Raw genomic sequence first — 27,007 nt, 5'->3', positions numbered from 1 at the left:
TCTTAGAATAAGCTGGAACATTTTAGAAAGCTGTGAACTGATAGCTCTGTGTGAGGAAAATGTGTCACAAGAAGTGAAGGTTCCACTTAGACTAAAACAAAAACAAGTAACAAACCAAGTTAACAATACCTCCAAGCAATAAAACCACCATCCCATACCCCAAAGTTTGCTTATTAACTTTAATTCTAGATTAGCTTAAACCCAGCTGATTGATTCAAACTGTACAACTTGCACTTTGCAGGATGTACAGGGTAAACAGAATATGAAGGACAGTGATTACCTGTGATTTAAAAGATGCAGTTGTGTAAAGCACTTGACTTCTGTGGAGAAAATACAAATGACTAAGTGTGTCCTCATGTTGTTCTAATTGCTTTTTGGTTTTTTACCTGCATGTAGGCACTTGTTATCACAAATTCTGCTAGGAAGACTTCTACTGTGGGTGAGATTGTGAATCTGATGTCTGTGGATGCTCAGAGGTTCATGGACTTGGCTACCTACATAAACATGATTTGGTCTGCCCCTCTGCAGGTGATACTGGCCCTGTACCTGCTGTGGAGGGTGAGCACTGTGTGTTGTTTCTTGTTTTGGCTTTGGCAGTGTGCTGCTTCCCTGATTCTGTGCCTACACACACCTGTTGTTCAGCAGTGAGGAGAAAGTGCTGTTTATTAAAAACCATTCAGAGCTGCTTTTGTCGCTGCTGGCAGGAGGTTCTGAATTTGCACATCTGAGCTCATATGGGGAGGATGCAGTGGGGAACTGTTACCTTTTGAGGGACTGCAGCACCTAGAGGATCTCATGTGTCCCTTGATTTAAACAAAAGTGCTCTTGGTGCTCTGGGTGCTCAGAGTAACATATGAGATGTTGCTGTTTCTGGTTCACACAGCCCTGGGCTGACTCTTGCAAAGTGTTAAAACATATCTGTGTGAATTAAAAAAAATTAGTTTGAATAAATGCTTACAATGATGTACTTTGCAGAATTTAGGTCCTTCAGTGCTGGCAGGTGTGGCTGTCATGATCCTTCTGGTTCCAATAAATGCTGTGATGGCAATGAAGACAAAAACATATCAGGTTAGCATCTCTATATAGTACTTTTAAGAAACATCTATTCTTTGACTTATTCCTGGAGGGCTTTCCTTATTTTTTTCCCATTCTTCTAACTATCCCTTTAAAAAAAGGGAAGGGAAAGAAAGGTCAGAGGTGTTGTGTATTCAGAATAAACAAACTTATGTATTTTTCAGCCTTACAGCTTATCTGTATGTAATGGTCTAAAAACCTGCAGTAGTGAAGACCAAGGTAGCACTTCAGACAGCTTCATGAGATGTGCAGTGATTGAATTATTAGGAATTAGTTCAGTTTTTAACTTGCCTAAAAACTAAAGTGCAAAAGTAAACTACTGTCTGCCTAATGAAACTAATGTCCATGGATGAAATATTCATGTTTCCAGGATGTGTGGCTTGTTCCATTTTTTGTTTGTTTCCTGGAGAGATGAAGAGAAAAAAGCCATTGATAGTGCTGAAAATAAAGCAAAATTAAGTTTGGTCTAAGGTTAGAAGCAAGCTGCACATCTTGCACTAGTTTAGTTTTTAACTGCATATTGTACCTGAGTCCCAGGGCTCCCTGTTGCAGGGTTAATCACATTTAAACCAGTGCCACACTTGTTTTGATCTTGCTTTGGATTTGTAGTTACATGAAGCATTCTTTTAATTGGTTTAAAACATCTTGTTAATTCTGCATATTTGTTTGTTCAGATAGTATCTCAGACTTCCTGCTTGGGAAGCAAGTAAGCTTTTGATGATAATGAGGTAAATTTGCCATTGCAAAATAGAAAGCTCAGAACTTTGAGGTTCTGCCAAGTATTGTGCTCTGTTAATTATTTTTTGCAATGTTGTTTTTAGGTGGCTCAAATGAAGAGCAAAGACAACAGAATTAAGCTGATGAATGAAATTCTCAATGGGATTAAAGTTCTGAAACTTTATGCTTGGGAATTAGCCTTTAGAGAGAAGGTATTAGAGATCAGACAGAAAGAACTCAAAGTCCTAAAAAAATCTGCTTACCTTGCTGCAATGGCAACCTTCACTTGGGTTTGTGCTCCGTTTTTGGTAAGTGAAACAAATCTGGAAGTCTTCTCTCCTTTTTGGGATTGTGCTTTCCAAGGCAGCACTTGAGGGCTACTTTTGGTTTTGTGTTTTAATGAGTTGAGCCAAAATGCCCTGCAGAATGGTGGGTCCTTGAACACTTAGGGGTCCACTTCTCTGTGGAAAGGCACTGCTGTTTTCTTTCAAACTCAGTAACAGCCAGCTTGGATGTATTCTAGAAGTTAATGTCCAAGTATTGAAAAATAAAAACCCCCTCTGCATCCCCTCCTATTTTTAGAAGTAGAGTACTTGAGGAATCTCGGATGAAATGCATGGTCAGATTTAGGAGAATAAAAAAATCCCTTATTTCAGTGTGTTTCTGAGCAGCAGCAGGACCTTCCATAAGAGCTCCTGACTGAATGGGGTGTTGGGCTCCAGGAGTGCCTCTGGCTGGGATTCTCCCAGCATCTGTGTAAGAACCACGTGCAAAAGGCAAAACCATTGTGTGGCCTGAGATGGCTTCAGATTCTTACTTAAAAAAAAATAAAAATCCATGATATGCCAAACATCCCTCCTGTGTTTGTGGTTAGCTTACATTTCAACTAATACAAGGGAGAGAAGAGTGAGATCACATCAAAATTGCTTCAGGCCCTATTAGAATGAGGGGCCATTGCTCTTGTCTGCAGAAACAATTAAAAGCCATGACTACATTAGGATAAAATATGTGCTGTTCCAGTTGAAGGTGTTTAAGTGTACTGTCCAGTCTCAGATTCCTTCCCTGCAAACATTTTTAGTGTTTACATTATGCTCGGGGCATGATGAAAGGCAGAGAAGCATCAGCCGCATTCTTAAGTGAATGCTTTTCTAAAAGAAGTCTGGGATTATCTGAATATAAATACATTATTAAATGAAATTTCTAAATAAAACCCTGCAGGTGGGCTCCCCAGTGCTGTTGTGTGGAGCCTGGGAGGGCAGACTGGTGTGATGTCCCAGCACACACGGGCGTGTGTGGCACTGGCTCTGCGGGGGCACAACCCGGAGGGCAAGGCTGCTCTTCAGCATCTTGTTGCTTGGATTTCTGGGGTTTTTTTTGTGTATGTTGTGATAAAAAAATTATTGCCTGTTTGGAAGCACTTTTGACCTTGAAAACTTTTATTTCCTCTACTCCCTCCCATTTCCAAGGCCAGGGTTTTTAGAGGCATTGTTTAGTAACAGCCAGGACCTGCTGGCTTTGCAGCGCTGCCCTGTGTGCTGCTGAGGGTGAATTTCAGACTGATTGCTGCTAACACAAGAGTGCAGACATGCTGCTTGGGAGGTTATTCTTTGGACCCTGTCTTGTTTTTGATCTCCATGGGAGGGCTTTCTCCCTGGGACAGGGTTGTCCAAACTAAGGGCTGTACAAACAAGCTACTGTACAAGGCACAGCTGAGTCAGCTGCTGCACCCAGAACAATACATGTCTTCACAGCAGTCAGATTTGTTAACAGAAACACTGATGTCTTCAGTGGATGCTGTGCTTAGATGAGACTTAGATGGGGAGCTCATTATTTCAAGTCTTTCAGGAGGGAGGGTGCCAGAAGTTTATCTACTTTGATTTCTTGTTTTAATTGGCAGTCTGTGGGAAAAAAGCAGCTGGATCTTGTGATATACTGAGGTGTGAGGGTATTATCATGGAAGATAACACCATGAAGGGAATAGTTGTGAAAGCAAACATGAGGTTTTACTTAGTTTGCTTTATTTTACTGTAATATATTCAATACATTTAAAAAATGAGTGTATGGATTTTTTGAGTTATTTTTATAGCTTATGATTCATGATAACAGTGGTTCAGTGTAATTTCCTTGTTCAGTAAGAAACTCAAACAGTTCACAACAGAAAAGGCTTCATCTTTGTAATGCAATAACATTTCAAGTTTCTTGTCCATGATAAAGTGGGCTGTATTTGGAAATCTAGGGTTGTGGTAGTCTCTCCAAACTATAAACCAGGTTTAGTATTAGGGTGCTTCTAACTTTCCTGTCAATATATGTTACTGATCCAATATCTGATACTTTGAGGAGTGTCTTAAAACTGAAAGAGATCAGGAAAAATGATAATTTCTCTACTTCCCTTCTCCTGCTGTGTGACCTCAAATAGCCTGGGATCTTTGTGGTTTCACTTCTGCTATGTGAGGAAAGTGAACACTTGGCTCTTTTTAAAGAGGAGCCATCAACTTCTTTTTACAACAGCAGATTTTAATCATGTGTTTGTTTTGCAAAAAGTGTTGTCAGGAACAAAAAGTTATCAGAACATTGCTCTTCCTTTGATTTATAGTCTGATTGCAGTTGTCACACTGTGCTCCTGACCTGGTGGCTTTAAGAACGACCCTCACTGTAGCCTTTGCCCTTGGTTTCAGGTGGCCCTGTCCACGTTTGCTGTGTATGTCACCATAGACAAGAACAACATCTTGGATGCTCAGAAGGCCTTTGTTTCTCTGGCATTATTCAACATCCTCAGGTTCCCACTGAACATGCTCCCTATGGTCATCAGCAACATAGTAGAAGTAAGATTTCAGTCATTAACAGGTGCTTTGTGTGCAGGAGGAGGCCCTGGGTGGAAAGATTGCATCCCCCTGCTTGGAGAATGACCAGAGGGGAAATATGGCCACCTCTGGAAGGGACCTTGCAGTTCCTGTGTGTTAAGTGCTGTGCTGGTGAAATAATCCCAGTTGTGGTGGAAAGGTGTTTCTTCCATCACCCCCATTTCTTGTGGGGTGGGAAGTGAAAGTTTGGCTATCCAAGCAGCTGTGCAGTGGATTTAAGGAGGGATTGGGAGTGCATAATAATGATATAATGTGTATGTGGCACAAGACAGTGAGCACATAAAGGTAATGAGCAGAGTATGAAGAGTTTTGCATCCTTTTCCATGCAGGCCAGTGTCTCCCTGAAGCGCCTCAGGGTGTTCCTGTCCCATGAGGAGTTGGATCCAGACAGCATAGTCAGGGGTCCCATCAAAGAGGGTGAGTTTCTTTGCCTGTTGTAAATCAGTGGGTGCAGCTTTTGGGTGGTTTCTTTTGCTTGCTAAAACAAATTTACTGCATTTTTGGTGGGTTTTGCTGATAAATTTGAGACAGAAAACAGAGAAGAGAATTTGTAAAATGGAAATTATGTACAGGTTCTTCTTCCTTCTCAGATAGTTTCTTTCCTCTCCACAACTGGTCTGGCAGTGCTGGAGATGCAGCTGAATTAGTTGGTATCTCTGGGTAGCTGATGTTCATGTACCTCCTGATTCCTGTAAGGGTAACCTTGGATTCTCTGCTGTCTTGCCAAATTCAGTAAAAGCAGAACACAAGTTTTTGGCAAGCAGTGAGTTGTTGTTCTTCTGAAAAAGGAACTTTATACCTCTGCCCATGTGTGTGTGATTGACTTTGGATTGTGAGCACACAGTGTAGCTGCTTGCATTGGTACTTTTATAAGTATGAGTTTTCTCTTTGCAGCTGAAGGATGCATTGTTGTGAAGAATGCAACGTTTAGCTGGGCCAAAACTGATCCTCCTTTGCTGAACAGGTAAAGATTGGTGCTCTTTATTCCATTCCATAATCTTGTTGCACCATAAATGATCTATATTTGAATTATAAAGTACATATGGAGAAGAGTTTGTTGCCATGAAGAAAGAGAATAAATAACAACAGTTCTCTCTCTCTCTATATATATATTTAAATTAGAGCTTTATGAACTGGAGGGATTTTCAGTTTATTGCATTTATGGAATGCATAAAGGGAGGTAGCAGGAGAGGTGGGGATCAGGGAAGAGAGAGCTGCAGGGGATTGCTGCAGATGGGCTGAGCTCCATCTAGAGGGTGCAGCCAGCTCAGCCCCTCTCAGCCAGCTCTGCTCCCTCCTGTTTGAGTGTCCTCGGGCTCCATTTCACTGCTGATTCTCGCTGCACTCTGCTGTCCCTGATCCCAGGCTGCAGAAAGCAAACAGTGATGCAGCCACAGGCTGTGTCTGCCCTGTGCCCTGCTCCCTTCCTTAACTTTGGCTGCTTTTACTTAGGCCTTAAATGGCAAATTCTTTGGGACAAAAATTTGCTGTATTTACATTTGTGTTCATAGAACACTTGAGAGAAATCCTGGCGAGATTGGGTCACAGTGCTTTATTTCTTTCTATTTCCTTCCCCTCTAGACTAATGACATATTAAGATTATGTTCTGTATTCTAAGTTTGAGGAGAGCTAGGTGCTTTCTGAGTGAGAGGTTTGGGTTTCCAAGCAGTTCCAGTTTCAGTGCTGAGTCAGTGTTTGCAGAGCACCTGGCACCTGATGGTTTGTGCTTTAGATGGGCAGTTCAATTGACTGTTTAACTACTGGGGTGTGCCAGCAAGCACGGCTGAATTGTGTGCACTTTATTTCAGCATTAATTTCACTGTTCCTGAAGGCTCCTTGGTGGCTGTTGTTGGTCAAGTTGGCTGTGGAAAGTCCTCACTGCTGTCTGCATTGCTGGGGGAGATGGACAAAAAGGAAGGCTACGTGGTTGTCAAGGTGTGACACATCTGCAGAGTTGTTCAGCTGTTTGTGGCTATTGCCAGTGGGATTCTAGATTTCCAAGTGGTGTGAAGAGGGAAGAGACAGCCTTTCAAATGAATGCACTTTTTAGCCTGCTTTCCTGGCTATGTACATGTACATGTACCATGTATATGCCTTAGCCTGCACTCTGTGTCATTGCTTGTTAAGCCTTCACCCAACAGCATCCAAATCTCTTGGTGTCAGATTTAGCCAAATAAAACAGTGGAGCACTCAAAGATGAGTGTTCTGGGGAGTCCTGTTAGTAGCTGGGTATGAAATGGGGAGACCCTGTTACATATTCTCTGAGGAAGAGCAGTGTTGGGTTCTGCCTTCTCAGACATCAGAGAATTACAAGGAGAGGCTGCACCCAGACACCTGAACGTGGGAAAAGCTGTGTTGCAGTTTGTTCTTTCTTAGACATCAGAGCTGCACAGAGCTAACAGAGAAAAAATGACCTGGAAATAAAATTACTTTAAGAGCAAAACAAATCTGTTGTATTTAAAAGTCTGTAGGTTTGGCCACCTTCAGAATTGTTGTGGAAAAATAAACTAATTGAGATCTGAGTCACTAATTATGAGTGTAGAAAGAGAAGACAGAGCTGATACTCAAAGCAAAATACTCTGCATTATCTCAGTCTCCTCCTTTGAAGTGACTTTTATATGAGAAGCACTTCCTCTGCTTTCTACAGAAATCTCTTGGCAGGGGTGCATTTGTTAAACACTTGCATTCCAGATTAAACTCTTTTGTGCAGAACATAATTTATAATTATATGAAAGAAGTAATGACTTTTGACATGCAGTGATTGTGCAAACGTCCTCTAAACAAATGTTTCCTCCAGGTTTATGTTAATCATATTTTGTTTGAAGCCCTTTATTTTCCACCGGTGCACTTTGTTACATTCACTTGTAGAGAGGATTATAAAAATAACATTTTGGAGGAGGCTGGAGCCCAAGAAAGGCTTTGTTTGGAAATGACCGTGGGCAGTTTGTGAGGCGATTAGCACTGCCTGCCTCACAAAGCCCTGCTGTGCCTTGACTCTCTGTGCAGACTCTTAGTCTAAAGTACTGAACTTGATTTTTCTTGCAGGGCTCTGTAGCCTACGTTCCTCAGCAAGCCTGGGTCCAAAATGCAACTCTGGAAGATAACATTATCTTCGGGAGGGAGCTGAGTGAGAGCAGGTACAAGCGTGTGATTGAGGCCTGTGCCCTGCTGCCTGATATAGAGATTCTTCCTTCAGGAGACAAAACAGAAATTGGAGAAAAGGTATTTCAGTGCCCACTCCACCATAACAGTGCTATTGCTTGTAGTTAAGGCTGTGTGACTCTTATTTTACTTTATCTCGAAGTTGTATTGAATTTTAAAACTTTGAGAGCAGGAATCCTCTAGAATAAGAGGCAGATTTGAACAGTGTGTTTTCCTTCTCCTTAAGCCTGAAAGGGGAGGAAACCTGTGCTCAGTTACAAATATAAAACCATCTTGTAGTGACAGTTTGTAATTGTTTCTAAGTTGCCACGTTCTATTCTATATAGAACAGAAAAGTATACAGAAACAGGAAGAGAAAAATCTTCTGAACACTTCAGTTTTGTTCAAAACAAGCAAACAGGTCTTCAACCCAGCCCTTCCAAAAAATCCGAATCACGATGTACAAAAACAGCCATCAGCCCAAATCTGGCCCTTGGTTACCAAGGCAAGCCTGGTGTGGGCTTTGGGAGCATCCATGGATGGGGCAGAGCTGTGGAGCAGGAGCTGCTGTCCTGTGCCAGGGGCTGTGGCTGCTGGGGCTCCCTGAGCTGCTGCTCTCCTGCCTGTGCTCCCAGCTGGGCACAGAGCTCACAGCCCCACGTGCAGCAAAGCTGCAGCTTTATCCTGGTGTCAGCAGGCCAGTCTCAGTGTGCAGTGGGAGCAGAGTTTGTTCTCACATCAGAGGCAGCACTGCAGAAATGCAGCTGAGAAGAAAAGCAGCCTCTGAATGTACAGAGCTAGGCAGGCCAGTCAGGGTTAATTGCTTTTCAGGACTAGCAAACATTATTTTTTGGTTTGGCTAGCCCTTCCCTGACAGTGAGAACAGAAGAGATGTGCTCCTCTGCAGGAGGATTGTGACTGATTGCCTATGCTATTGTGGTAGTGAAATTAGTTGTGGAGATCTGTTTCATGCAATGTTGAATTTCCTCTGATTTAAATAAACCACCTGTGACTTGTGTCTTTCATAAACTGTAGCAAGACATGTTCTTTCATCTGTAAATAAAGGCTCCTGTTTCCTTGTTTCCTCAGGGGGTGAATTTGTCTGGAGGACAGAAGCAGCGAGTCAGCCTTGCTCGGGCAGTTTACTGCAATGCAGATGTCTATTTACTTGATGATCCTTTATCAGCTGTTGATGCTCATGTTGGGAAACATATTTTTGAAAAAGTTATTGGACCAAAAGGAATCCTGAAAAATAAAGTATGTTATAATGTCTCCAGAGAATGCTTTTTCTTGGCTGAGTTCAAATGATTCCAAGTTTGTCAAGTTGCATATTTAGATTTCAGTTTCTAACAGCTGAAAAATGAAAGGATCCTTCTGCAATTTTTAGAGGACTTTTATAAAACACTGACATTTTTGTAGTGAAAGTTACTTTGGTTTCTGTAATTCAAAAATATTTGATGGAAAAAATCAAGATAATGTTCTCTTAAAATCCTGCATGCCTGTGCCTCATTACTGTTCTATTATACACAGAATTCAAGCAGTAAAGAGCTGGAGTCCAACCATGGCATTCACTAATTTGAGATTACAGAAACCCTTTATTTTTCTTTTGCCCTTTAGACCCGGGTTTTGGTAACGCATGCAATCAACTACCTGCCTCAGATGGATACAATTCTGGTAATGACTGATGGAGAAATCTCTGAGATGGGCTCTTACCAGGAGCTGCTGGAGCAAGATGGGGCCTTTGCAGAGTTTCTTCGTACATATGCTAATGCTGAACAAACCATGGAGAACAGTGGTAAGCTCACTAATAAACTCTCTTGCTGTCTGTCATGTTAATAAGGGAGTCCTGTTACAGGAAAAACAGTAGTACTGATAGGAAAGTTAAATTACTGTTTCTTGTGATTGCCTGTGTAGGTAGAGGTGCTTATTTCTTGAGGGTGTTGAAGGTTATGAGGTTAAACACACATTCTTTCTTAAAATCAGGAAAATGTGTAACAGATCTGTAGTAAAATTTCCTCTCAGTGCAAAATTCAGATGGTAGTGAGGCTGCATAAAGGCCAGCTGGGGTTTATACACCCTTCCTCTCTGATAACTTGTGTCTTCTGTATGCAACTGATTCCTTTGGGGATGGGGAGGAGGAGGAAGCAGCTCAGTGATTTAGCTGCTGTCCTTGACTCCTGCTTCTGCTTTACAGAACAGCTGTAGAGCTGCCCTGGTACAGGAATACACTTCAGATTTATTTTTCTTTTATCTACAGACAGTTACAGTATTGGATTTTAATAGGGGAGCTTAGTCTTTTTCTCCAGCCTGTTTTCTTCATGGCTTGCCTGTGCTGATTTCCTGACACTGAGATGTGCCAGGGGTGCCTGCACTCTGCTGGCTGGGGTGAAGTGGTGGCACGAGTTGGGGAGCAGGTGAACTTCTGGGTGTTTTCTGTAGGTGCTTCTGTAGCTACCTGGGGCACAGTCAGACTTGTTGCAGTCTTCAGCCTATGTGAAATTCATAGGCAAATTAACTTTCTCTGTGCTTCCCTAGGCAGTTAACAAGTTAACTTTAATGTGAAGATTTGCCTCATTTAATAGCCTTGTTCTTTTAGTCTTTGTCTCCTCCCATTTTCAAATGTGGAAAAGTAGGTTTTGAAATCTTTTTCATTAAACTAAATTACTTCATTTTTCCATTTAATTACTGAACCTTCTTTTGGAAAGTGAGCCAGTGCTTTAACTTTTGCCATGGTTCTCCGCAGTTTTCTCATAAGAGGCACTTCTACCTTCAGTGCCACCCTGGTGATCTGGAGGGGATTATCACAGGCTTGGCCTATTTGCAGTGAATTTGTTCATCAGTTCTAGTCAAGTGATCTTCTGCCAGTGGTAAATAGTGAAAAGTAGAGGCATTGTTTGTCTGATTCATAGGGATAACATTCATGTTTACTGGATGTGGAAGAGGTCACTGCTGTTGGGAGTCCCAGGCCCTTGGAGGAGCCCAGCAGTGTGAGATGGAGCTGCCTGGAGGGTACCTGCTCTCCCACTCTGCAAGGGAGGCTCCCTGGTGTCTGCAGCTCTGTGCTGGCAGCCTGGGAGCACAGTGGGTTGGTGCTTTCTGGCTGGAGCACATCTGCTGCTCCAGGGCTGGGAAAGCCTCTCCTCCCAGCCAGCCCCCGAGTTTGGCTGCAGCTCTGGTCCCTCCCAGCCTCCCTCTCCCTTTGGGCTTCCTGAGGGTTCCCCCTGCCTCTGTGCTGCCTGGCCATCCTCAGCTTCATGGGGTTTCTCCTCTGTGTGTGAAAACTCTGCTTGTGGCTTGGGATTAAAAGTAGGTCCATTTCAGCAAATTTGGTTCTGCCTTGGGTTCTGTGGTTTAGGTTGTTCTACTTGGATGTGAGGTTGTAAAGATTGAAAATGGTAGAGCGTGTTCTGGAAAAAAAGTGAATTTTATGTGCTTTTAGAGTCAGATCATTCGTTAGAAGGAACGATTCAACCTCTGGAAACAGGTAACTGTTTGCCATGTGGGCTTTCTATTAGTGCTTGCCTTGGAGTAACATGAGTAGCTGCAGTTTATTTACAAGAGACTGAGTCATTATTAGAAGAATTTTATCAGTGCAGAGGAGGTATCTGCATGGTTTGCCTGTCCTTGGTTGTGTGAGCTGCAGCAGTTGCTGTGTGGCAGCTTTAGGTAACTCAGCAGCAGCAATCCTGTGTCTGAGGCTTCCATGAGGAAACTTTAAATAAACTTTATAGGTACACCCTGCACTTAGAAATGTCGTGAGTGTACCAAGAGAAGGATTGTGTACCAATCAGTCAGGACTGAGCCCTGAGGGTCCTTTTTGTTCTCAAATGTGTATTCACTGCTCACAGCTGTTCCCTTTCATAATTTCTGGGTACTTTTTTTCAGCAGGACCCTCACTACTGGGCTTATACCCCAAGTGCATTTGTCAGATTTACTGTGGCAGTCTTGAGCATTTTTTTGTTCTCAGAGCTAAATACAGCTAAATAAGCAAGAAATCTTCATAGCCTACAACATGAAATCAAATTTGAGCTTTTAGGGGGAGGATGGTTTATTTGTGGTTTCGTTTTCTTCAGCAATGTTCTAAGGCAGTATGTTGCTGGAATGCTTGCTGGTTTTCATATGGGAACCTTTCAAAACAAGTGCTGTCAAGGGCTTAAAATAACCAGCAGTACCATCTAGGTTTGATCTTACTCACATAAATAAGGACTAAATAATTTAACTTTTTCATGTTTTTTGGTTTTTGTCTTTTTAAGACCACGCTGAACAATTTATTTTGGGCTTTTAGAGTAATGAACCAATAATCAGTTTCCAGACACAGAAAGGAAAACAGTCCACACTTAATGTGTGGATGATCTGTTTTATGCATATATTTTGCTTTTGTATAAAAAGATGAAAATGTCAGACTCTAGATTTACATAAATTTTCCTGAATATCTTTTGAGTATATTCAGGTTGATACCTTTGCATAAACCATGCACAGATCCTTCAAAAACACAGAACTCTTTGTTGCAAATTCCAAATTAATTTCCATACATGAAAATGGAGTTTAGTGACATTTTCTGACAGCTAACTTTATAGGAATCTGACAATTGGTTTTTATAAGGAAAATTGACATCAGCTGAACCTAGTTTTACTCTTGGCACTTGACTACACTGAATTAAGTTGCTCAGAAAAGGTTACTGTTTCAAGCTGACAGGTTTTCTGGAGTGTTTCAGACACTTGTCTCGAGTGTGCTGCATCTTGGTACAAGCAGGATGTTGTGGGATAACAACTCATGGAAAGATCTGTTGCTCAAAGTCATCTGATTATTGCAGTGGCCTAAAACACCAGGATTTTGCACATTTCTTCTTGCTCAACTTTGCAGGAAGACTCAAAGTTACCAGCATATGTCTGCTGTTCTTACAGCTTCACTCCATCATTTATAGAATGCCTTCTCATTGCATTTTAAAATAAAAAATAATTTATAACTAACTATGCAGAAGCTGTGGTTTGAAAAGGAGTGGCTGGAGTGTTGGTTTGTTTCCATGGAGTGGGTCACATGTGACTTGGTATTGCATGTTTGAACATAAAATATGTCCTCATAATTATGTTACATTATTACTGACCTACATTTGCTAGAAAAATAAATGTTCCCTGTCTTGGCAATTAACCCTGTTGGTGGTTGAACTAAACTGATTTGTTCACCTGGTCAATTTTCTGTTATTATCTGTAAATACTTGTGCTTCCTGCTTTGTTTGCACGTAAAGACTGCCACAGGCAGTTAGTATTGAAATGAAATGCTTGTGTCTCTTTGCCTAACCATTTTCATCTTTACTTTTTCACCCTCTCAGATACAAACAGTCCATCTGCAAAGGAAGGCAAGCCTATAGAAAATGGAGGCCTTGTGAATGAAGCCCCTGGAAAGCTGATGCATAGGTGTGTGGTTTTATTTTTTCTTTTCCTCTTGCCCCCCATCCATTCAATCCAGTCACTCAGGTGGAGATAAACAGTAATTTGATGGTTATGGTATTTGTTAGAGGGAAGGTATATCCTGCTGGATCCAGCAGCCTGAGGAGGGCAAAGCTGTGCTGCTCTGTGGTTCCAGGTCCAGCAGGCACCTGACACCCCACAAACCCAGCAGCACCTCCTCAGCCCCTCTCTGCCTGGGCAGGACCAGTCTGCTCTGGGATCCATTCTGTGTGTCCATGCAAGGTGCAGCCCTGCAGGGGCTGGGCTCAGTCCCTGCTGTGCCTGGGAGCTGCCCCTGGCTCCAGCTGCTGGCTCCTGGTATTGGAGCCCCTGGCATTTGGGCCCCCCTGCAGCTGCACACACTGATGCACACTCGTGTGCACACACACACACACACACACACACACACACACACACACCCTGGGCCTGCAGCCCCCTGCAGCTGCACACACTGATGCACACTCGTGTGCACACACACACACACACACACACACACACACACACACAGCCTGGGGCTGCAGCCCCCTGCAGCTGCACACACTGATGCACACTCATGTACACACACACACACACACACACACACACCCTGGGGCTGCAGCCCCAGTGCAGCTGCACACACTGATGCACACTCATGTGCACACACAGCTCTCGTGATGTTCTTTCCATGAAGAAACTCTTGTGTTGTAGATATTGTGGGTTTGGCTTGCATAAAAGGGAGTGTTTTATTGGTTAGTGCAGCTTTTGTGTGTGTTCCTAAGGCTTCTGCATTTTACTGCTGTCAGATGGGGTGAAGTGCCAAGGGGACCTTTAGTCTGACCTAATGCAGCTGCTATTCTGCTTGCAATCCCTCTGATTACACCTTTCCAAAACCATCTCCTGGTCTGTGCCTCATTCTTACAGTGCTCTAATAGTGCCTCTGTTCTTATGGTGCCCTAGAGACTCTATTTCTGGAGGCTGATGAGTGCCTGGGAGTTAAATGGCCTGTTTTGAGGGGAGGGCAGGTACCCTTTTCACACTCCAGCAGCTGTTGAGCTGATGATGGGGTTTGGAAAGGCTGATCTTGATGGTCACAAGCATTTTTCTTTCTGGAGTGATTGTGCAACCAAGGCTTGTTTATCTGGTGACTGTTACTTGCACCTGGACATGGGTACTTGGGAAGTGAGTGCTGGCAGGGAGGGCTGGGAGAGTGCCCTGAGGGGACAAGGGGGGCTCCAGGAACCTCTGGCCTGTGGTGGGGTTAGGACATCTCCATAGGAGTGTAAACCACTGGCTTGGAGCTGTGAACTGCCAAAGCCTAGCTGTGAGGTAGCACCTGTCCTGTGCCAAGCTAAGATTAAAAATGAAATGTCTTCAAGCAGGCAGCTCAGCAACTCTTCAACATACAGCAGAGACACTGGGAAGCCACAGCAGCAGAGCAGCACAGCAGAGCTGCAGAAGCCACTTGCTGAGAAGAATTCCTGGAAACTGACAGAGGCTGACACTGCAAAGACTGGCAGGGTAAGGCTCCAGTTCCCACTTCCTGTGCCCTTCTTCAGTTTTGGAAAAATCTATTTCAGAAGAAAATAACTTCTGAAGACCATGTAACTGTTGTGAGAACGGGCTGAGCGAGTTCTTGAGCTTGCTGCTTGTTGTTTATTACTTGATGGAAGTGTTGCTGTGCCCTCTGCTCCCAAACCTGAGCCCCACGTTTGCTGCAGGAAGAGTGCCAACACAAAACTTGTGTGAGATGATGGCCCTGACCACATCAAAGTGTAGGAGGAGGAATGAAAACCTTGCAGCTATTTCTTGGAGAGAGGTTGTGACAAATTAGGTGACCTAATGAAAACTGCTCTTCAGTAAGGAGCTGCAGTTGACTCAGATGAATTTAAGCCAAGTTTCCACTGTAGACATAAGTGTCTAATCCCAGGATACCCAGGGCTTTTTGAGAAACCTGAGACTGAGGTCCCTGGGAAAGTGGCAGCTACAGCTCCTAGCAATGTTGCTTGAATCCAAGCTTGGATTGCTTGCTGTTGGTTAAAGATAGATCACAGGATACAAGCCATGTGGAGCAAGGGTTGGTTTAAAGGCTTTATAATCTTGTGGTACAAAGAGCCAGAAACTGGAACTGCTCAGTGAAGTTTTTGGCTCTGCTACTGATGCTCTGTGGTACTTCAGGCAGGTCCCTCCCTACTCCTCCCTTCCCTTGGATGACAGGGCAGGGATGATGTGTGCCTGCCCTGGGGCAGTGTTGGGTTTGGCATGTCTCCACTGAATGCTTTGCAGCCTGTGTTCCCAGGCTGTGGCTCTCTGCAGTGCAGCTGCTGTGCTTTCATGGCCTCATGGAGGGACACTGACTTTAAATAGGTGTTGGACAAGGGGGAGTTGCTGCTTTTGAAACCTAGCTGCAAAATGAGCATTTCTTTCTGTCTTCTTTCTTCAGGTAAAGGCATCAGTGTACTGGGACTACATGAAAGCAATTGGACTCTGTATGTCTTTCTTGGCCATTTTCCTCTTTATGTGTAATCATATAGCCTCCTTGTCTTCCAACTACTGGCTGAGTTTATGGACAGATGATCCTGTTATCAATGGGACACAGCAGAACACAACTCTCAGACTGGGAGTATATGGAGCACTGGGAATTTCTCAAGGTTTGCCTGGTTTTCTGTATTTTAAGATTTGCTGGTTCAGTGTTTCTAATGCTCTTGGTGCCTGCAGCAGCATTTTGCTAAGGATTTGAGTGTGTGTTTTCATAGAAAAATGAAAAACTTGAATTTAAAAAAAAAGTGAGCAAACCAACCTATGCAATTATTCAGTTACAAAATGTGTTTTTCCTTTCATTTGTAAATGAAATATCTCAAAGTGAGAAGTGTTTTGCTGGCTGATGAGTCAGAACTGTTGACAGAATGTCTGATCTGACAAGAGTCTCCCTGGCCTGTCAGCAGCCTGTGCTGGCCTGGGCTGCAGGGCAGTTTGTCACAGGAGGCTGTGGCTGTGCTGCCTCCCTGCAGCCCCAGCCTGGCTCAGCTGCCCTAAGGGGCTGCTTCAGGGATGTTTTGTTTTGTGTCCTCTTTGTGGTTTAGAGTTTGTTTGTCATGAAACCCAACACCCCAAGTACCCCACTTGAGAAGTGCCATGAAAATCCCACAATAAAAAACAAATGCCAAGAGCAAATTCAGTGATTTTTTGCTCAGGGAAAGTGTTCAAATATTAAACAATTTTTTGTAATGGAGAAGCAATAAAAGGAGTTTTCACTGGTTTTATTTTTTTTAAATACTTGACATATTTGCTGAGTCTACCTGAAGTGAGCCCAAGTTCTCAGGATTTTTGCACTGGAGACATACTGTCATCCTGATTTTTTAAGATTTTCTAAGCCTTCTGATGTTTACATTCTTGTAACGAACTTTCTCACACACTTTCTGTAAATAACTTACTGTCTTGCATTCATTTAGAGAAGAAGAGAAATTTAATGGACTGTTGGTTTGTCCAGTGTCATTGGAGAGGTGGCACTTTCACCCTCCAATCCAGTGTCACTTTCAGAAATCTATAAATGTTAGAGTCAGAAAACAAACTTCCCTTTTTTCACCTTGAGAGCAGCTGTGTGTTGTTTTGTGTCCTATAGTGACAACATCCTAATGCTAAATGATGACAAAATGAGGAAGATGCTTTGTGTGAGAGGTGGCAGCAGTTAATAATGAGTCTCCTCTCCTAGGTATTGCTGTGTTTGGCTACTCAATGGTTGTGTCAATAGGAGGAATCTTTGCATCACGGCACCTGCACCTCAACCTGCTGCACAACGTGCTCAGGTCCCCCATGAGCTTCTTTGAGCGCACGCCCAGCGGGAACCTGGTGAACCGATTCTCCAAGGAGATCGACACCATCGACTCCACCATCCCACCCATCATCAAGATGTTCATGGGCTCCACTTTTAATGTCATTGGGGCTTGTATCATCATCCTGCTGGCCACACCTATAGCTGCTGTCATCATTCCACCCCTGGGACTTGTCTACTTGTTCGTGCAGGTAAAGGGGGTTACCTGGGGGGACCAGGACCAGCAGGCACATCCTCTCTTATTTGAGGCTGTTCTTACCCTGCACGAGGAAGGATTTAAATGTGCTGGGTTTGAGTCATGCTTGACTGACTGTGCTTTGCATGGTTTACTGATAATCTGATGTTAGCACAGCATTTCCTTCCTTTGTCAAGTGTAAAATGACTTCTGTGCAGAGGGTAATCCTTTAATACCTACTTGATAAAAATGCCATTAGATTTTGTGGAAAATTTTGCACAGCTTGTTGCTCAGGGCCCAAATATGGAAAACATGGGCTTTTCCAAGACTGCTTTCCAAACATGAGAGTCGCCTTTAGAGGGGTATGTGTGTGTATTGCTCATGTGCCTGTTTCATCAGAATATTGTCTACAGAGCAATAGAGTGGGTGGCAGGCTTTCATTCACTCTTACCCTGTGTGGGCAGGGTGTGCTTGCTTCACTCTGACTTCACTCTAAAAACTGGAAGAGCCAGCACAGAATAAAGAGAAGCAGCTGGGGTATGACTTTGGCTCTTGAATTTGTAAATCCTTCTGGCTCCATTAGTAAACCTTAAAGTGGTGATATGTGTGTTTTATGCTGTTGAATTAAATTTGCTGATAAAAGAAAGAGGAGAAAATGGCTCTGGCATGAGATGGGTTGATTGGCAGTTGTTTAAAGGTAGCAGAGTGTATGTCATGGTCCTTCAGGCCTGAAAGTGCTGGAGAAGGTGTGTATTCCCACCTGTGAGTTGAATCTCTGTCACTTACAGCCCAGATGGCAGGGAACTGTTTATGATTCCCCTTGTCTTTCCAGACACAATCTGGATGTAACCTGAAATAGTTTCCCTGAGGCAGGTCTCAAGCTCTTGGGGATGTATTTCACACCCAAGATAGCTCAGCTACCTTAGAAGGCATAAAAGCAGCAGGATGGCTTCTGTGGCAGTGTTGGAAACAAAAAGGTTTAATAAAAGGCAAAATAACAAAACCCTTTACAGAGAAAAACCGATCCAGGTGCAAGAGGCCCTCCTGCCCCTGGTAAAAGCCTTTAGTTTCTTTGTTCTCTTCTTTTTCTAGTAAATTGCCCAGGCAGGACTTTTTGGCTCCTGTCCAGTTAGCTATCCTTAAGTTTGAGGTGAAGTCCCCTGGGTCCTATGAGATGCCTTTTTCACCTAATCCAGGAGAGGAACTTCTGGCCTTATTTCCTTTCTAAGGGGACAAAGGATAGTTTTGTCACTCCCTCAAGAGGGGGCACATTCCTGCAGTGACCGTGGCTCTGGTGCTGTCTCTCACTGGCAGAGGTTTTATGTGGCCACGTCGCGGCAGCTGAAGCGCCTGGAGTCGGTGAGCCGCTCGCCCGTGTACTCGCACTTCAACGAGACCCTGCTGGGCGTGAGCGTCATCCGCGCCTTCCAGGAGCAGAAACGCTTCATCCGCCAGAACGACATCAAGGTGGACGAGAACCAGAAGGCTTATTACCCCAGCATTGTTGCCAACAGGTACCACTGGGGCTGCAGGCTTACCTGGGGAGGACGTGGATCTGTGCTCCTTATCTGTCACAGCTCTCGGCATGCTTGGCTCTGTGGGTTCATCCGTTCCAGAGATGTTTTGTTCAAACTTCTGTGATGAAATTAAAATTACTTCGGAATCTCTCACCTTTCCAAGTGTTCCTGCCTTGCTTCTGGGTTGTATTATTTTTAAAGTTTTGTTTTATTGATCCCTATGTTCAGAAAGTAGTTGTAGTTAAGAGAGGAATTTCTGCACCCGAAAGACTCATTAATTTTGGATGCCTCTAGATTCACACACTGCTGAAGCAGAACCTCAAATATCTTGCAGTGTCACTAGCAGGACACACGTGCCTTATGATTAATCTTACAAAATAAAGATGTGTAACAATTAGAATTACTGTTGAATCTCTCACCTTTCTGACAGTTCCCGCCTTGCTTCTGGAGTATATTATTAACAAAACTTTTATAAGTTTTATAACAAAACTTTTAAAAGTTTTGTTTCATTGATCCCTATGTTCAGAAAGTAGTTGTAGTTAAGACAGGAATTTATGACCTGGAAGACTCGTTAATTTTGGATGCCTCTAGATTCACACACTGCTGAAGCAGAACCTGAGACATCTCGCAATGCTTGTGTCACTAGCCGGACACACTTGCCATATTACTAATCTTACAAAAACAGATGTGTAACAGAGGATTTGTTGTCCATATCTCTGATCTCTGTGATGAAGCACTGGAAGGATGTGTTTGTGCCTTGCAGGTGGCTGGCAGTCCGTCTGGAGTACGTGGGGAACTGCATTGTCCTGTTTGCAGCACTGTTTGCAGTGATTGCACGCAACAAACTCAGTGCAGGCCTGGTTGGCCTCTCAGTGTCCTACTCACTGCAGGTAATTTTGCCTTTTCCAAAAAGAGCAAAACCTCTGAATTGTTAGACTGCATTGGGAAATCAGAGCCCTGATAGGGCTTTGGATGGAAAACTAATATAAAGAACATAGAATATAATAATTACAAATAGTATCTGAGGAGATGCTGGGAAGTTTCTTCTTTGCTTTCCCTGTGTGAGGGGATGTGGCCAGGGTGTCTCATCCTGTGCATCTTAAAGGCATTTAGGCTTTCCTCCTGTCCAGCACTGATTAGCCAAGATCTTGCCTGAAATTGCAGTGCTTTGGTTGTTCCACATTTTCCATTAATTGCAGGTAACTTGTTCAGTGTACCCTGCTCTCTGACTGCTTTCCTCCTTGCAGATCACAGCCTACCTGAACTGGCTGGTTCGCATGTCATCCGAGCTGGAAACCAACATTGTTGCTGTGGAAAGAGTCAAAGAGTACTCTGAAATGGAGAAAGAGGTACAGTGAGCTCTCCACTCCCCTTGTGGAATCCAGTGCCCTGCTCTGAGGTCTCAGCTGCCCACTGAGTGGTTGGAGGGTGGGCTGTGCTCTGAGCTGAGGTGGGACAGAGCTCAGGGCTGTGGGTGCCTGCCAGGGATGGGCTGGGTCCCACTGGGAAGCTCCTGTTGGTGCTTTTGTGGTGTTCCCACTGGTATTTACACAGTGCTATTTAGGAAATGTGCTCTGATGTTCAAGGCTAAGCAGTAGGGTAGCACAAATATTTTGGTTTCCTAAAACTTCAAACATAATGTTTTTATGTGTTTCTCTTTTTGCACTCAGTATGGGGAATAAAAAGGTTTTACTTTTTTTTTGTTTTGATTCAAATCACATCATTCATTTAATGTATAATTGTTCCCTTTATGATTGTGGAGTTCCCTGGGTCTTCTCTTTGCCTTGCCTGCACTTGAACCTGACCTGGGTCACTATTTTTGCAGCCAAACATTATGAAGACCCTTCCTAGATTTTTTTTTTATAAGTTCTGGTAGCAGACCAGTGTTTATACACGCAAAAGCCTTTTTATTTGGCAGTGGCAGTGAATGCAGTGTATTCTTTGCTTTCTCACCTCTGTGGGAGGCTGAGGCGGCAGCTTTTTGCCAGCTTATGGATATTTTAGTGCACAGGCTTAGCCTAGCTGCTTCTAGTTGCACCTGTGGCTGCCCCAGAGGTTTCCTTGCCATGGTGGGGTGTACAGACAGGTTGTCTGAATGTGTGCTGCCCGCATGATTCTGCCATTGGCAAGAGGGAAGTTTATCCAGCAAGTGGGATTTGAGACAGCCAAGCCCTTCATCTGTCCTGAGACTCCTCTCCTCATCACAGTTCCTTTTGCAAATCCCCTCAGAAGGATTTTTGTTAATTGCAATCTGGGTACTCTGAGGCTGTGTTTGGTTGCAGCAGCTGATCAGAGGTGTCTGTGTGGCTCTTGCAGGCTGAGTGGAGCATTGAGCAGACAGCCCCAGGCAGCAGCTGGCCCCAGGAGGGGAAGGTGGAGTTCCGGGGCTATGGATTGCGCTACCGCGAGGACTTGGACCTGGTCCTGAAAAACATCAATGTTACCATCAATGGGGGGGAAAAGGTAATGCCTGAATCCGTGGCAGGGTGCTGAGTTCACAGGTCTGCATGGGAGAGGCTTAACCCTGTGCTGTTCTGTGTCTGGGGCTCTTAAGAACTAGAAAAGCTTCTGTGGAATCAGCCCTGCAGATGTTGTGCGTTCTGAGCCTTTGCAAGGTGTGTTCTGCATCAGGGATAAGGAGACACAGTTATGTGGGGCTGCCAAGTATCATTTGGCCTGGTTTCATTGGGAGGTGAGGTTTATCCTGTCTTGTCTCCCCTTCCCAGGGAATTTTGCTAATTTGTTTGCCATAAGCAAAGAGGAGTAGGTTGCAGAGAGATAAAGTTAATTATAATCTCAGGAAAATAGCCCACAGTTAAGGGGGGAAGCCTGATCTAGTGAGGCAGAAGTTGCAAGGTGAGACTGCAGGAAAAAATGGGACTTCAGAGCAGATTCTCTGGATCTGGCCAAGCTGATCTGTGTGTTTCTCCTCCTGCTTCCTTGCCCAGTCCTGTGTGGATTCTCTGATGTCTATTAATAGTGTGGTCTTGCACAGCAGCATAAAAGGTAGCTATGAGAGATCTACTATCCAGCTTCCTTATTAGTGGTAGCCAACTGGGCATTTGTTTTCTCCTGAGTGCACACTTTGTACCTACAAATATGGGCAGAATGCTACCTCAAGTGGTTAGAATGGACAGATGGCCAGAGGTGTATCAGCCAACCAAAGTAGCCATCTTTTATATTTGAAAAGAATTGATCAAGACTTCAGTCTAACTGGGAAGTAAAACATACAGTGTGAATCTGAATGCCTTTGGTGTGTGGATAACCCCAGAAGTATGACAATGTGTTGGTTTCAGGTGGAAATGCTTGGAAATACTTGAACTCTTTCCTAGAGTAAGTTGTTCTTGTATTTCTTCCCAACAGATTGGAATAGTTGGAAGAACAGGAGCCGGAAAATCCTCACTTACTTTGGGTTTGTTTCGGATTAATGAAGCAGCTGAAGGTGAAATTATCATTGATGGGATTAATATTGCCAAGATAGGACTCCATGACTTGAGGTTCAAGATCACCATCATCCCTCAGGTAGGTGCAAAATCCTGGCACTACCTGAACTTCTTTGCTCTTTGCAGTGCTCCTTCCATAAAGTACTGAGGGGAAAATTGTTATTCCTCCTCTGATCTGTGCTATGAAATTCAGTCACTTCAGCTTGCCCTTTCATGGACTTGAAACCAGGCTTTTTTCCCTAGGCTGGTTTCAGTTTGCCTGTGCCAGGTAACAAGTAGGAACTTGGCTGAGCCATGTTGTGGAAGCAAAACCTTGGCCTCTGGATTCAGGAGTTGATCACTTACAGACTACAGACAGCTCAGCCTGAGTGGGAAGGGCTGATCCCAGCTGAGCACCTGCTTGGGATCCCCTTGTGAACTGGGCAGAGTGTGTGCCATCAGTGCTGTTCTTGCACAGAAACCATCCCAGGCTAGTCCAGCCAGCTGTGGGTTTGATAGTCCTAAACATTTGGAAATACATCTTTATGAGCATTGGATTCAGTCTCAAGTGTTTTTGTTCTTACTGTGTAGCCTTTATTGCCTGTTCTGATTCAGAGTAAGACCATGAAATGTGATGTTTTCAATTATCATTGCAGCACACTGGCAAAAACAAATGAGCTCACTGTGAAAGGTTTTCTGTACCACCTCTTTTGGAAATCTGGGGGTGGACTTTGCTCTCTCCTTTTGATTGTTTTGCATCAATATTTCTAAAGTAGTATTTTTTCCTGTCTGAGAAAAAAAAGGAGTAATTTCATTCATACTGCGGCTGAGGAGTTTTGAAATATTTACAGATGGTTAATTCCCCAAGAAGTGAGAAGTTGACCTGGTAGTCCCTGCTGACAGATGGTTAAGCAGGGAGGGCCTCTATTTTAGCCTAGAGGTCCAGTAAAAACAAAGTTGGCCAGGGTTTGGGTGTTTTGGCTTGTTTGTTTTGTTGGGGTTTTTTCTGAATTCATGAGTTACTGACTAATGGAAAGGTCTGGACTGCAAGAATCTGCAAAGGGAAGAGGTCAGGCCCCCAAGAAGAGTGAGTGAGAATAACTTTTTATTGGAAAAAAATGAGCTCTCACTCCTAAATTCAGTGTATTAGCTTGCTTGCAACTGCACCTGCACATGTTGTTTCCTTTTGTAATCTAAGAAATATTTGTGGAGCCCTTGCCATGTTCTGTGTCCATTGTCAGTTTTCTCTCCCCATGAGCAGGATCCAATATTGTTTTCTGGCTCTCTGCGTATGAATCTCGATCCTTTTGACCAATACTCTGATGAAGACATTTGGAGGTCTTTGGAATTGGCTCACCTGAAGAACTTTGTATCATCCCTTCCTGATAAACTGAATCATGAGTGTGCTGAGGGTGGTGAGAACCTCAGGTAGGTCAAAGAAAGTGTGTGCTTGAACTGAATCATGGGTGTGCTTGGGCAAGTTCTAATGCCCCAGCCCTGTGTCACAATCTGGGGAGGCAGCTGGAGAATTCTTAACGTGTGACCAGGCAAACAGACTACTAGGTTTTATTCAACGTGTTTTCAGCTCTTCACTTTGGGCATTTCAAATAATTTTAAGAAATAGTTTGAGTGCAAGGCAGCTTGGGCAGCTTGGCTTTAAGCAGCAGCATTGTTCTAAGGAAGCTGTTCACTTGCTATTTGCACCTTATCAGGGTTTTATCATTGAGTTTGTAGAAACCATTTAAAGTGCAGTCCTCACCACTTTACTGATGCAGTGAACCAGCCTGATGCACTTATGCTGAAACCACTTGTATGCTCCTACTGCATTGCCAGGACCTCATTTTTGAGGGGGTGTAGTTTCAGATGCTATTAGATATTCTGCAGGAAAATAGTAAGACTCAAGTTATCTTTAGAACAAGGAATTGCCAGGTTTCAAAATGAGTACCAATGAGTGCTCTAAACTTGTTCTGACTTTTCTCCCCTGCTCCATCCCCTCTGTGCAGCGTGGGGCAGCGCCAGCTGGTGTGCCTGGCACGAGCTCTGCTCAGGAAGTCCAAAATCCTGGTTCTGGATGAAGCCACAGCTGCTGTTGATCTTGAAACAGATAAGCTCATACAGTCCACTATAAAGTCTCAGTTTGAAGAATGTACTGTGTTAACTATAGCACATCGTCTGAACACAATCATGGACTACACCAGGTGAGGTGGTGCTGCTCTTAGCTTGCAGACTGTGTCACCTGCACTGTGCTCCACTTAAATGGCAATCTTTGTGTTAGGTGGGTGTTTACTGGTTCCTTTTTAGCTGCCTCTGCAGCTACAGAGCTGCTGGAATGCCTGTTTTGAGGGCTGGGGTGTTTGTGTGGCTTGTGGTGGCTGTGCTTGCCCTGGGGAGCTCCTCTGGTCCCTCTGTCTCTCTGCTAATGTGCTGTTCCTGCAAACTGGGAAGGGGAGAGAGGCAAGGACAGGAGTCTGTTCCTGGGTCCTTGCCCTAATTCAGGCACAGACAGCATAAGGAATCCCAAGGGGTAGATCCTGCCCTCTGAAGTTCATTTGGTGTTCAACTTTCCATCACTTCTGGTTATAGTTCATAGAGCCTCTCTTGTGCTGGCTGCCTTGCTGAGGTGGGCTTGAGGGCCAAGTTGTTGTCTCATATTTCAGTTTTAGGCTCTTGTCCCTTTTATCACAGAATGGCAAAGTGAGCACTGCTAGGATTTCAGCGTGCCTTTGTAGCCCTCTGTGCTGTCAGTGGTGACTGATGAGAGGAGCACTGCCTGCAGGGAACATCCAGCTCAGCAGTGGCAGTGGTGACTCCAGGCTGCAGCCCCTGCCAGGGCTTGGTGACCATCTCTGCAGTGCTTCCATGCATGGGGGAGCTGGAGCACTCAGGCTGACCTGGTGCACTTCCTTGTGCCAGCTGGATGTTGTTGTTTGTCACAGAGGCTGTGGAGCAGCAGTTGGTGTGCAGGGGTGTTAAGGGAAGGTTACCCCAGGTCTTGCAGGGTCTTACAGGCCCTCTCACACCTTGACAAGAAGTGCTGCCAGCTCGCTTCTGGCTGGCTCAGAGTGCCCTCCAGAGCCTCCTGTGCAGGAGGAGATGGGTGGTGACCATGTGCTGTGTCTGCAGATGGCTGGGTGGCCATGTGCTGTATAAACAATGCAGCACACAGACCATCTGCAGAGAGCTGGGAGGGACAGTGAGCACCTCAGCCTGATCACACTGTCAGCACTTGCAAATAATGGCTATGCTGCAGTCTCTGTCTGTACACATATGTTCACTGACTTTCTGGATCTTCTTGTGACTATTTTCCTGTTTTTTTTCCCCTCTCCTTGTTTTACAGAGTTTTAGTCCTGGAGAGAGGAGAAGTGGTGGAGTGTGGTACCCCAGACCAACTACTTCAGGAAAAAGGCATTTTCTATAGTATGGCCAAAGATTCGGGCTTGGTGTAGCACTTGAACTTGACTATTTGCTGTGGGGAAGAGGGAGGAGATACATTTGGAGAGCTGTAACTTCCCCTGAGCTGGACTGAACCACACAGCTGAGTTTCAGGCACAGTGAAGTTAGCCAGAGCGTGGCAGTGGAAGCAACATAAAGATGCAATTTTTCCTTATTTTTTACTTCTCCTTAGTATTGATTTTAGCCACCTTCAGGAGAAGCTCCTACACTGTGGAAGACACTTCAGAGACTCCTATTTTTTGCCTGAAATCTGTCATTATACACTCAGATGTATGGCCGAGTGATTCATCAGAGAAATTCAGAAAAGCTTTTTCTTCTCATCTCTTTTATGTTCTGAAGTTCCCTCCTTTTTTTTTTTTTGTTGAAAATATTTTTGCAAATGCTAGTTATTTGCTTGTTTGTGGATTCCTCATTTCATGAGCCATCTATTGTGGGATGCACTTGGAACATTTTGTGGCATAAAGTACTATAGTCCAAAGATTTTTCTTCTTGTGAAATAAAAGGTGTGCCAGACTTTCTCCTTATGGCATTTACTGTACATGGTTAATGCTTTATGCATTGTCCTAAAGGTTTCATGTGTTTACAGCATAGAGCAGCAAGTTCACTGTCATGTCAGCAGTGCTGATGTGAAAAAGCACAGTCAACTTCAGAGCAGTGTTCCAGCACATCTCCAGAACCAAACTGTGCAGCAGCTGGTGTGTTGCTGTGTGCTGATGTCACCCCCAGCTCACTCAGGAATTCCCACTGGGGTGCCCAGTGCTGGTGACACCTGTGGGGACAGGGCTGAGCAGGGAGGATGTGCCTGAGCAGAGGCTGCAGGCTCAGGGTGACCTTGATTGTAACACCCTTGGCTTTGGTAGTTCTGTGCTTTCATAGCAGCTCTGCCACATCAAGGACCATTAGCCTTATATCAAAGAAACATGCCCTTCATGCTGCTGCTGTTGACTCTTAAATTTTTGTGGGAAAATGTTCTGTTGCAGTTGTTAAAGAAAAAAAAAAAGGCGTTTTTAAGGTTTTGTGTCGGAAGGGTCTAACAATTAAAATGGCAAGGGAGTCTGGTTTTCAAGATCTATGTTGAATTTTCAGCTTGTTGTGGTAAGAAAAAAGTTACTTTTCTAATGTTCTGATTAGTCTTATGTTAAAGGAAAATGCTGGAAGAAAGCAAACTAAGTCAGATGGATCCAGATACTCAGCACTGAGAATGTGGACTTCTGTGATTGATATTGCTGACCTTAATACTAGACAATTGTTGTCCTTAGAGTAAAGCTATTTATTTTTTTGTAAATTATGACACTCTGAAATTGAATAGATTGAAAATTTCTTTGGTATTTTTTGTAATGACAATGCAAATATTTGCAAAGAACTTGCAGTAAAAAATTGTTTGAAAGAAAA

The 27,007-nt window shown here is 43.9% G+C and overlaps 1 protein-coding gene across 4 annotated transcripts in view; it reads left to right on the top strand.

Moving 5' to 3' along the window:
• The window catches only part of LOC139598158 (multidrug resistance-associated protein 1), a 46,436-nt gene extending 19,429 nt beyond the window's left edge, over nt 1-27,007 (top strand). The window contains exons 10-32 of one of the 4 annotated variants that reach the window (XM_071444158.1): nt 397-558; nt 976-1,068; nt 1,896-2,099; nt 4,467-4,613; nt 4,982-5,069; nt 5,547-5,616; nt 6,461-6,587; nt 7,698-7,874; nt 8,883-9,050; nt 9,411-9,588; nt 11,233-11,277; nt 13,123-13,207; nt 14,599-14,737; nt 15,660-15,867; nt 16,929-17,239; nt 18,538-18,737; nt 19,504-19,630; nt 19,988-20,089; nt 21,057-21,203; nt 22,104-22,262; nt 23,424-23,590; nt 24,166-24,360; nt 25,500-27,007. In XM_071444158.1, the coding sequence (XP_071300259.1) occupies nt 397-558; nt 976-1,068; nt 1,896-2,099; nt 4,467-4,613; nt 4,982-5,069; nt 5,547-5,616; nt 6,461-6,587; nt 7,698-7,874; nt 8,883-9,050; nt 9,411-9,588; nt 11,233-11,277; nt 13,123-13,207; nt 14,599-14,737; nt 15,660-15,867; nt 16,929-17,239; nt 18,538-18,737; nt 19,504-19,630; nt 19,988-20,089; nt 21,057-21,203; nt 22,104-22,262; nt 23,424-23,590; nt 24,166-24,360; nt 25,500-25,608 (3,408 nt within the window). In that variant the 3' untranslated portion in view covers nt 25,609-27,007. Of the gene's footprint in view, nt 1-396; nt 559-975; nt 1,069-1,895; nt 2,100-4,466; nt 4,614-4,981; nt 5,070-5,546; nt 5,617-6,460; nt 6,588-7,697; nt 7,875-8,882; nt 9,051-9,410; nt 9,589-11,232; nt 11,278-13,122; nt 13,208-14,595; nt 14,738-15,659; nt 15,868-16,928; nt 17,240-18,537; nt 18,738-19,503; nt 19,631-19,987; nt 20,099-21,056; nt 21,204-22,103; nt 22,263-23,423; nt 23,591-24,165; nt 24,361-25,499 lie in introns of those variants that run through there. The other 3 variants (XM_071444157.1, XM_071444159.1, XM_071444160.1) reach the window with 3 other exon arrangements.

This window comes from Agelaius tricolor, unplaced genomic scaffold, assembly GCF_023055355.1.
Source record: "Agelaius tricolor isolate 1412-34295 unplaced genomic scaffold, bAgeTri1.0.p SCAF_19, whole genome shotgun sequence".
NCBI classification, from domain to species: Eukaryota; Metazoa; Chordata; class Aves; order Passeriformes; family Icteridae; genus Agelaius; species Agelaius tricolor.
Note: the sequence above shows the minus strand (reverse complement) of the source record. Positions and strands in the feature narration are given on the sequence as shown.